An 11,718-nucleotide genomic window follows, 5' to 3' on the forward strand; every position below is an offset into this window, starting at 1 on the left:
TACCACCAACTATCAAAGTTACAACAAAAAATACCTAAAAAAACACAATTTTTTTTTAACATTTTTTATTAAAAAATCGCTACATTTCGTTAGCAAAAAAAAAAAAAAAAATTTTTTTTTTGCTGCTACTAAAAGTAGCGATTTTTTAATAAAAAATGTTAAAAAAATAAAATAAAATAATTTGTGTGTTTTTTTTTTTTTTTTAGATTTTTTAGGTTTTTTGGGGGTTTAGTTTTTAGCATTTTAGCTTGGGTGGGGGGGGGGGGGGGGGTTAGGTTTTTTTTAGGTTTTTGGGGGTGGGGGGGGGGGGGGGTTAGGTTTTTTTTAGGTTTTTGGGGGTGGGGGTGGGGGGGGTTAGGTTTTTTTAGGTTTTTGGGGGTGGGGGGGGGGGGTTAGGTTTTCTTTTAGGTTTTTTGGGGGGTTTAGTTTTTAGCATTTTAGCTTGGGTGGGTTAGGTTTTTTTTAGGTTTTTGGGGGTGGGGGTGGGGGGGGGTAGGTTTTTTTTAGGTTTTTGGGGGGTGGGGGGGGTTAGGTTTTTTTTGGGGGTGGGGGGAGTGGTTAGGTTTTTTTAGAGGTATTTGTAGAGTAACTTTGATAGTTATTGATAATTACAAAAATGCCACCTTGTCTTTTTGAGTTTTCCTTCAATTTGTATGTTTAGTATGTTAAGATTATTTGTACAAGAACTTTACCCTATAGGTAAATAGGTTATATATGTAGCTTAATTAATTAAGTCCATATAAAACTTTGATGCCTTGGATATCATCGGACTTTAACTCCTGCTTTATAGTTCCTGTCTGGATGCTACTCCACATTATTACAGCATTTGGATCTTGGCTATGATCCAACCCAAGTAGATGTCCTATTTCATGAAGCGCCACCGATTCTAAATCATTAGCATTTTGAACTGGTCCTGGTCCCACAGACCAACTCAGAGCCGCATTATAATGAAACCTCCCATCTGTTGGCGCAAAAGCATGCGCCAATGTCGCTCCCTCAAAGGCATATCCATCACCATGATTTGGGCTTTCGAAACTAATCTTTAAATCAGCACTAGCAACATCATCAACCATGGAAAACGTGAAGTAGTTTGAAGCAGAAGTCCATGTGTTGAAGGCACGAATGACTGGAGGTATGCATGTATGCATTTGGATAATTCAAGCCAAATGCGTAGGTGAGGTGACTTTTACTTGGGGGCCATCTAAGGTTGCCTTGGAAGAATTGATAATGAGACACGGTATGCACCAATTTTGTTTTGTGTTTGTGACTGTTTTTCTTATCTGGTTGTCCGCAACGAGGCATCATCATCTGTGAAATGGTAGGTCCATCTAGTGTACCGGAAGCATTGAGATGGTAAAAGTTTTGATAGCTTATGAGCGCGGACTCAAATGCCTGATCAAATTCATCGTTTTCAGAGTTGACGTGGTTAGGGGTATGTTGGTAATCTAGGTAACCAAAATGGGCAAGGTATAGTTTGATGTCATGAAGGCCTTTCACTTTGCTACCCTTGTGAGAACCTTGAAGGCGTTTGATTGAGTCATTATCAAACTTAGCCTTGCTAAGGGAGAAGACAAAGAATAAGACACAAAAGAAGGTTAAAAAGGTAAGCTTGGATGCCATTGGTGAATTTCTTTGTTGGTTTGGTTAAACATTTCGATGTATAGCAGTGGTAATGTGGAAAATCTAGTTATGTTGGTTGACCCAAATGTCTTTCCCCATTTTAGTGGGTATTTGAGTCCGTTATGCATTTACGAAGACTATATGTCTTTCCCCATTTTAGTGGGTATTTTGAGTCCGTCAATGAATTTACGAAGACTATGCTTTAACTATATATTTATTTTCCAAGCATTTTATTAAGAAATAGTAATATGGTATTCAGGCTATTACACAAGTTAAGAACGTGGGGTGTGGTGGGGCATGAGTTGACACGTGGAGTTCGAGCCCTCCCATCGTCTAGTAACGTGTCCGTGGAGTATGGTGGGGCGTGGGTGCACCGCGTGGGTTGGCAGGTTATTAATATATATATATATATATATATATATATATATATATATATATATATATATATAGGGGAAAGATAAATCGAAAACCCATATGAGTTGAGAAAACCCAAATAAACCCTATGTAACATTTTTATTTTTTTTCTAAAAAAATAGGGAATGTAATATAAATGTACACGGACCTATTTATGAAAAAAAATGTAAAAAACGCTTACCAGTTTTTTTTTTAAAAAATGTTGAAAATTTGTATGTTACATTTTTTTTGGGCATAGATATTATGTAACCCGAAATTTGTAACATTTTTAAAAAAAAAAACTACTCGGTGTTTTTTGTGTTTCTTTTTTTAAAAATGTTCAAATATATGTATATTACATTTCCTATTTTTTTAAAAATGTTTCTTGAGTTTACATGGGTTTTTTTACAAAGGTTTTCTAAGTTTTCTCAACTCAAGTGGGTTTTCGATTTATCCTTCCCCTATATATATATATATATATATATATATATATATATATATATATATATATAAATTTAAAACCCAAGGCGAATAGGAGGCCGCCACATCAAACCCAAGCCCGCCCCACGCCCGGCTTCAAACCCAAGCCCCAAGGGCCACGCCCCAACCCAAGCCCCAAGTGGTGGTGGCTTGGGCGTTTTCCCCCAACCTGTTGGATATTTTAGTGTAATTTTGAGATTGCGCGTGACATTCAAATAAGAGTGCACGCTTATTTGAATGTCATCGGGACTAACAGGGGATACAAGGGGGCAGCGCCCCGAGAGAAGCGGGGTCCAAGGGGCAGAGCCCCTGGCTGGGGTCGAGTTGAATATGCACTTTTGAAACATGAGGGAATAAAATCAGAAATTTTTTATTTTGGACAAAAGTCCTTTATCGAAAATGCATCAGAAATTAAATTTCGGGCTAAATATGCACTTTTGAAACATGAGGGACTAAAGATGTTTTTGTTCAAAACAAAAACTGCAGGCAGTTTTGGAAAACTGGTAATACACCCTCTCAAACAATTTTAAAAACCCTAGACGAATTCAAGTTCGTTAGAATCCCTCAAAATTCTCACAACCAAATTCTTATACAGAAATCTAGAATCAATTCTGATTTTATCCGATCAAAGATTGGTAACCACTCCAATTGTTTGATCTGAAAGTGATTACACGACTTCAAATTTATCCAAACGATTTCGAATTTCCCCAACACAACCCACGCCCCAATCCAAGCCCCACACCCCACATTCTAACATTACTCAATTACGTAATATAAGGTGATTGCATAGTTGGGTCTTTTAACTAGTATAACGTGGTTTGGAAGATATCCCCTCCACCATTTCCTACTATATAATTACTAAAAATCATATTTTTCAAAATGTATTTCTCATTTTAAAAGCCTCTCACAACTCATTCACATACATATCTTAATATTTTTTTCTCTTTCTTTTTTATTTAAAATATTAAATTTTAATAATCTCAACTTTGATATATTGACCGATAATAATCTCAACTAAGTAAATGTTTTGTTACAGTCCTAACTTTTAACATATTTTCAATTTGCGATCCCATACGATACCATTTGCTTATCCCTATTATCCCTGTTGTGTCGAGACACCATTTTTGTTTCTGTCACGGCCCTAGCCCCGGTTTGACCCGGTCAAGAGCCGCGGACTAGGAATCCCGTGGTATTTAATTTAGGCGACAGCGGAAGTCTTTAATACAGGATCTTTTAATAAAAATTGCCCGTTTACTTTATTACATAATTTAGGGATAAAACCCTGTAATTTACAATAAAGTGATTTCACTGGGAAATCTTTATTTTACAAAACATGTTTCTTTATTTATTTATTTTAAGCCACTTCCTTAAGCTTGTAGTGCTTCACGGCACTTTTCCTGGATCACAACAGATCACCTGAAACATGTTTGAAAAATGTTTTGTCAGCGGGGAAATACTGAATGAATCATTCTTTTTATCTAAAACAATACTTTTTGTTATAATTTACAGTATTAAGAGCGATTACAATGTTTCTACATGTCAACCATATACCCACGGTATTTGTCACTCGACCACCCATTGGCTATCTCGTTGTCCAATGGTGTCTGTGACTATGGTCATATCACCCCTTGGTTATCTCGTTGTCCAATGGTGATGGATAACAAGTAATGTATACAAAACCCCACATACCGGCTGTAATGAAGACTACAAAGACTTAATCCCTGTAATTATAACTTTGAAAACAAACATGATTTTGAAAGCAAGTTTGGTAAAAAGAGAATGACTCACATTGCAGATTTATGCGGGCGGAGTTTAGTCTACTGATTAGCCTGTTTAACCTAATTTAAATAACAATGCACACGAACTGGGTTAGTAACTAATACAGCATTTACGACAATTCACGAGATTAAACCCTCACAACAAATGACAAAGTGCGATACTTAAACATCCATTGAATTAACGACGAATGACAAAGTATAAACCCAATTTGAGCAGCACTTAAACATTCGTTGGATAGTTTCAATCGATCGGACCTTGAATCGTAATAGCGATCGAGTTATTACCCTGTTTATCGCGGCAGCGTTTAGTGATTCGTGTGTGTTTGTAGTAATTAAACGATATCTCAGCGTATAATTGGAATTTGAACGTCGTACGAACATCAGAATGCAAATGCCACACCCCTCTATATATACTGAAAAATGGGTTCCCCTGCGTGTCGCGACAGGGACACCTGATCCTGTCGCGTATCGCGACGGGTCCATTTTCAGCATAGGGTGGCCACGTTCATGGGTAGCTCAGCTGAGTTGGCCGTTCGACTAAATTCCTTTCCTACAGCAAACTGTTTAGATAATCGTTAGCTAGGGTTTACCCCCCCCCCCCCTGAGTTTTAGGGGCCCTAATCCTGATTCCGATTGTTCTAAAAATTTTAGGGTTTATGCAGAATTACTTGGGTTTCGCAATTAGGGTTTCCTTATTAGAAAATTAACATAATAAGTAATAATTTTAGTGAGAATTGTTACGGTTTCATATGTTCTCTTTTTTTCAAAGATTTTCATTTGCTTAAATAACAAATTTTTATCTCTCAAGTTTTTAATATAAATTATCTGTTAAGTTGTGACCGGCCTTTAATTGTATACGTAATTAAGGTAAACCACAGGTACCATCCGTGTTATTAGTTCTAAAAGTAAGTTAATATATACATTCTATACATGAAATTTGAATTTTAATAATACAAGCTTTGACATATTAGCCGGTAACTGTTAAGAACCGAGGAACTGTTTTGTGACGGTCTCAATTTTTAACCTATTTTCCATCAACGATCCCATACTAACTAAAAGTTAACCCAGTTAGTGCTTGCTGATGTGGACTGATTATGTGGCAAAAAAGTCATAGTTTTGCTAACGTAGACTGATTATGTACAAATAAGTCAAAATTTTGATGGCGTAGACTGATTATGTGGCAAATAAGTCAAAGTTTTGATGACATGGACTGGTTATATGACAAAGTTTTGTTGACGTGGACTGCTTAGTTAGTATGAGATCGATAATGGAAAATAGATTAAAAGTTAGGATTGTCACAAAACTATTCTTTAGTTTAGACTGTTACCGGCCAATACAAAGAAGTTGGAATTATTAAAATCTAATATTCCTTTTATATATAAGAGTAAAATGCTCGAATAGTCCCTGTGGTTTGTTAAAATAACACATATGGTCCTCAACTTTTGGAAATTACACTCATGCTCCTTATGGTTTTACACTTTGTTACTCGGATAATCCCTACATTGGATGACTGTTAAGTGTTTTAGTTAAGTCCAAATAAAATTACAAAAATGCCCTTGTTTACAAAAATAAAAACAAATAGCTAGAAATAAATAAAGCCTAATCCAACCCACCATACCCTACTCAAATCTCTCCCTCACCTCTGTTACAGTCATTCCATCTTCACCCTCGCATACACTTCGACCGGCAGTGGCACCATCATCATCACCATCTTGCTTCCGGCCGGAAACCATCACCTTCATGCATCACCACCAATCTATGTTATTCATCTTGGTTCAAATCTACTCGTTTTACTCCTTGGATCCTCTCCGTTTTTCCGACGACCCATCGCCATCTGATTCAGATATGCGGTTGGGGGTTTGTCAAGTTGGTGGCGGCAATCCATCTCTCTCTCGTTTTTCAGATGGTCCCTAGAATTAAGGTGTTTAGATCTACACAAAAAGGTACGTTTTGCAGATTCATCTACAAATTTATACTCAGAAGCAAGAAAGCTTCTTTATGGTAGAATTAAAAAGGAATTAGTGTATAAAACATGATTCACAGGGTTCTATTATGTGAAATGGAGTTGAATCCTTGTGGATTTTTATAATGGTAGGATTAATTATTGAATACGGTGCTGTGTAGTGAAGACAAGAATTGGGGTTTTGTAAAATGCACGTTCCAGTAAAATGCCAAATTGTTATACTGACGCTTCTGGAACGACGGTGAGGTTTGGAAGATGAAGATGCTGGTGAATCGTCGGTTGACGGTAAGGAAGTGGTGATCGGTGCTCTTCTGGTGGTGGATTTGAACGCCAATGTAGCCATCGGTGACGAATTTTGCAATTGATTTGTGGATAATTTGGTTTTCCAGTATCATTTCAGAGGTGATGAACTAAGGTTTGATGATGGCTGACGAACTCTTTTTTCCGGTGACTTAGGTAGTATGAATGAAATTTAAATAGTTAGTTCAGAATTAAATATCAAAAACACTTTTTCTTGATATTTATTAACTTTACGAGGATACTAAATCAACTTGTATGTTGATTATAAACTGACTTGCCCAGAAAGAGGAAGACTCGGACAAATTGCATAATAAGATAAGATGGGTGGGTTGGAACAAAGTGGTGACACAAAAACATTTGGGTGGCCTTTGTTTAGGTGAGATTAGAAGCCTTAATTGGGCCCTTCTTATGAAATGGCGTTGACGATTGAAGCATCAACAATCACACCTTTGGGTAAATGTGATTAAATCTATTCATGGAAATGGTTAGAATGAAAATGCGATTCCGTTAAAAACAGGGATTTCAGGCACGTGGAAGGACATTGTTATGGTAAAAAAATGATATTGTTAAAGCTGGTGTGGTTGAACCAGAACTGTTGGGTATCCTAGCTGAGAATGGAAGTGATGAAAAATTCTCAGTTGCCTTGTTCAGACAAGCGGTGGCTGAAAGAATAGGGGAGAAGGTGGAAATTGGGCGGTTCGAGTAGATGGCGTGGGCGCCACAAAAGACATGTTTTTTTTTGTTTGGAGGGTTTTAAATGGAGGTATAGCGGTCAAAACAAAACTGGAAAAAAAGAGGAGTTGTTGTGGATAATGTTAATTGTGTGTTGTGTGGTTACGTTATAGAAACAATAGAGCGTTTGATGTTCTCTTGCATTACCTCATCTGCTACTTGGTGGAGTATTTGGGCTTGGACAAAGCTTCCTACAAGGGTAAGTGTTGGCTCTGTAGTGGAGTTGTTAGAATGGGTTCATAATTTGAAAGGTTCTAATAAATGGAAAAAGGCTATTTTAGTGATTGCGTTCGCGACGATGTGGATCATATGGAAATCAAGGAATGAATTTATCTTCGAACAGAAAAAGAGTCGGGTGGACGGTATGGTGAATAAGATTAAAGAGGAATCGTTTCAATGGATTATAAATAGATCACTGTTTGTGAGTCTTGATCGGGAGAGGTGGAGAGACTTTAATGTCTGCGACATTATAATGTAATGTTGTTTTTGTTTGGGACTTCCAGATTTTTGCTGTCCCCTTTGTTCTATTTTATGATTATAATAAAATAGTTGCGGTTCCAAAAAAATGGCTTCTTTTTCAGTTGTAAATTTTGTATATATTACACGGGTTGCATAAATAATTTATATACTAAATAATAAGAAAATACATCTTTAAATAAAAACAACATTACAATTATTAAGTATATATCTCATGGGAACGTTTGATTCTTAATTTACCATAATTTAAATCACCGAACTCCAAAGTATATATATCTACTCATAATATTCGAGATATAATTTTATGCTTATATAAAAAAACAAACGTTTATTCTTATCTAAATTTTTGTTTAAAATTATTTATTGAAAAACAAATATTTATTCTTATCTAATTTTCTGTTTAAAATTATTATTTATTGTTATCTGAGAAAACATCAGAAACTGACACGTGTCCAAAAAAGATTTTTATTTATTAGTATAGGAAGATTTTTTAATTCATATTTGTATATTTTCCCAATTTTTTTTGTCATATTCCAACCTAGAAAGTATGCACCAAGTAAATGGCAAGTACTCAAATTTGTTCTTTTGTATGAAGAAGCAACTAATTGCCTAAGTTGGAAAAATATATAGAATCATTCGTGACAATAAGACCCACCTCGATGGTTTTCCAACTAATGAGATCAAGAGACGAAGGCTTAAAAGATTTAGTTCAAACCCTAATAAAGTCGAGACAGAAAAGCGATACCAGAATTTTGGGTGGAGATCAATCAAACCCGCGTGTATTGATAATGGGTCAAGTTGGATACACATATAAAGGTAGACATGTTATATTGGTTTGGACGGGAATTTAAGTGTGGGAATAATGGAGAGAATGTCATGCGTGTCTATAAATGTGCTTGTTTATTAAAGATAGGATAACACGATTTAATAAAACTATACATAGACAAATTAAGTCAATAGCTTATTTTATGGTTTCGGTTATAGTGTTTGTGATAATCAAATCAAACCCCATAACTTGTTAGCTCTCGGTTTCATCTCTCGATCTTTTTAACGTATTGTTAACATTCTGATAGCTTCATGCCCCACTCATAATCACAAATTCAGCAAACACAACAGGCTTAAGACCCGTATCTTGATTTCGTCTTTGTCACACCTTGCTAAATATACACCATCAATCGATCATTATGCAATAATCACACTTGTAGCATTCATATCACTACTAGAAAAGTAGGTTTTTCCGACCGCAATTTTGGTCGCAAACCTGTCGCAATTGCCCTGTTGCGAACGTTTTCCAACCGAAATTGTGATCGGAAAAACACCCGTCGCAATTGCTCTACTCCGACTAACTTGCGACTGCTGCTATCTTTTGCGACCTGGGTTTTGCGACTTTAATAATGGTCACAAATATTGCGACTGCTCTTGGTTTTGTGGGAATTTGGTTGCGACGGTCTTGATGCGACCGTATTCCGACCGCATGCCTTTTACAAACTGCGATCATTTTCCGACCGCATGCCTTTTACAAATTGCGATTGCTTTGCAACTGTTTGCCTTTTGAAAATTGCGACCGTTTTTGCGGTCGCAATTTTTATTAATTATAGCCATTTTCTAGTGTAACCTGCATATAGTATCCATTCTAAAATTTACATATTATCAAATTTTCACAATTATATAAAAAAATCCACTTAAAACATCAAATTTCAAAGTTATCATAACAAAATACATATTCCACTTAAAACATCAAATACCACTTAAAATTTACATATTATCAAATTTTCACAATTATAGAAAACTGGCTTTCATCAACTTCTTCAACACAAGCACAGCAATAGCAAGCGCCAGTCCAACCGCTGCTATTGTGAACAGGCGGTCATCAGCCGGTTTCTGAAGCATCGGTTGGTGCGTTCACAGTTGCAGGAGGTATAACAGGAGCCACCTGCGCTGACACCCTTGACTCTTCAGCTTCTTGGTTCTTGTTTAAAGGAACTTCATGCTGTTGTTCTTCGTGCTCAGTTATCTGCACATTTAGATATGTGATCATTGCAACCTAAAAGAAAGCAACCAGTTGACTTATATAAGCCAATCTTCACTTTAATGCACATTTTTACTAGCTAAAAATTACCAGTTTCTGCGTGTGCTTTCTTGAAAAAAATTAATGAAGTTATAATTAGCAGTATTTCAATAATATAAGACCTTTATATCAAATTCGAAAATGTAATCATATCTATTTGACCTAGAAAGTCAAACAATTAGAATGAAAAGTTCGGGTTATTGTTGTGACCTCATCAATGAGCTTTTGATGATCAGGAGAACCAAACTTCGGTGCAGTTTCACAAGATTTAACTCCAAGATCACGCCGTTCTTCTTTCTTGTAGTCTAATGAGCCCAAAGCACCTAACTGCAAATGCAATTAGTGTTGTTAGAGCAGTCCTAACTGCAAGTCATGATATTAGGTTGACTAGTGTAAAAGTCACAATGACATAACCAAAATAAAAAAAAAAAGTGAAAATCAGACACTCACCACTCCATGATGGTTGCCAATGTTCAGGATGATGATTGGATATTTTTAAGCATAGGGGTGCAAACGAGCCGAGCCCGAGCTTGATCAGGCTCGAGCTCGAGCTCGTTTAACATATGAAAGCTCGAGCTCGAGCTCGGCTCGAAGGTAATTTTTCAAGCTCGAGCTCGGCTCGGGCTCGACTCGTTTAGTATTTATTAATTAATTTTTATTAATTATAATTATTGTTATACATATTATTTAGTTATTTTTTTATATTTATATAAATGGTAAATATTATTATTTAAATATATGTTTAATATATTAATAATTAATAAAAATATATAAAAAGAAAGCTCGTTAAGGCTCGCGAGCCGGCTTGAGCTTGATAAGCGAAGCTCGGGCTCGGGCTCAGGCTCGTTTACTAAACGAGCTTGTTTTTAGGCTTGGGCTCGAGCTCGATTAAGCTCGGCTCGTGCGAGCTTTTTTTCGAGCCGAGCTCGAGTAGCTCGCGAGTAGCTCGGTTCGTTTGCACCCCTACTTAAGCAAATTCGGCCGTGATAAATTCCACCTTCAAATTTATATGTAATGCATTCCAAATGTAAAATTCCACATGGATATTATTGCAACACAAAGGTTATGATGATGATGATGATGAGTAAAGTCTTTAACCCTATTAAATTAAAACGAAGAAAAGCTCAGAGATATCTTACATCACGAATATTACAGCACCAAGACCCAAAACCGGAAGAGTGAGCGATTTTCTACAACCATCATGGTGAGTGCTAATCCACACGCCAAAACCGATCACACCCACAGCTACAAACTACACATTAAAAACTATAGTACATCATTTTGTAGCTATCAATCGCGACATCAATAAATTTCTTCCTAAACAAAAGAATCTTTCGCGTTAACAAAATGATGTAGGCGCTTTTGGCGCCTAGGCCCAAATCGGTGCCTATGCGCCTAGAGTGCGCTTCGCGCCTTTGATAACTATGCTGATAACTATTTTATAAGCATAAACTTTATAACTTGCTTCAATTGCTAATTCTTGAAAATTATGCCACAATTGGCTACTGTCTAGTGAACACCAAGGTGTGTTAAAGGGCAGTTGGAATATCATAAACAATCAAGCTTCAATAATCAAGAACTTGAACCAAAAGAACCCCAACAAACTAAAAAATTCAGCACTGGCATTTCAACAAACATCTAGAGTGCATGCAATCATGCATAACAAAACTTCCTATTCCCATTAACAAAATCACTGAAAAACATACCATAGTAAGAAGATTACCCATCTGATCACAAAGTTGTTTACTACTGTGCTCATTTTCTCTCAAACCCTCTCCATATCTCATAACCTAAATCGTAGATCTCAAACCCTAATCTCACCAAAAACTCGCAATAAAAACCAAAATTAACCTAATCAATCCAAAATTCATCATATCAAGATGCGGCATCATTCATAACAACATGAT

General features: G+C 36.3%; 1 protein-coding gene across 1 annotated transcript; it reads right to left on the reverse strand.

The window, feature by feature from the left end:
• Positions 1 to 725: 725 nt before the first annotated feature.
• On the reverse strand, positions 726 to 1,148 carry LOC110876623 (metalloendoproteinase 1). Its single transcript, XM_022124789.1, has one exon. The coding sequence runs from the start codon at positions 1,146 to 1,148 to the stop codon at positions 726 to 728; it is 423 nt and encodes a 140-aa protein (XP_021980481.1).
• Positions 1,149 to 11,718: the final 10,570 nt, after the last annotated feature.

Source organism: Helianthus annuus, chromosome 9 (assembly GCF_002127325.2).
Source record: "Helianthus annuus cultivar XRQ/B chromosome 9, HanXRQr2.0-SUNRISE, whole genome shotgun sequence".
Lineage (NCBI taxonomy): Eukaryota > Viridiplantae > Streptophyta > Magnoliopsida > Asterales > Asteraceae > Helianthus > Helianthus annuus.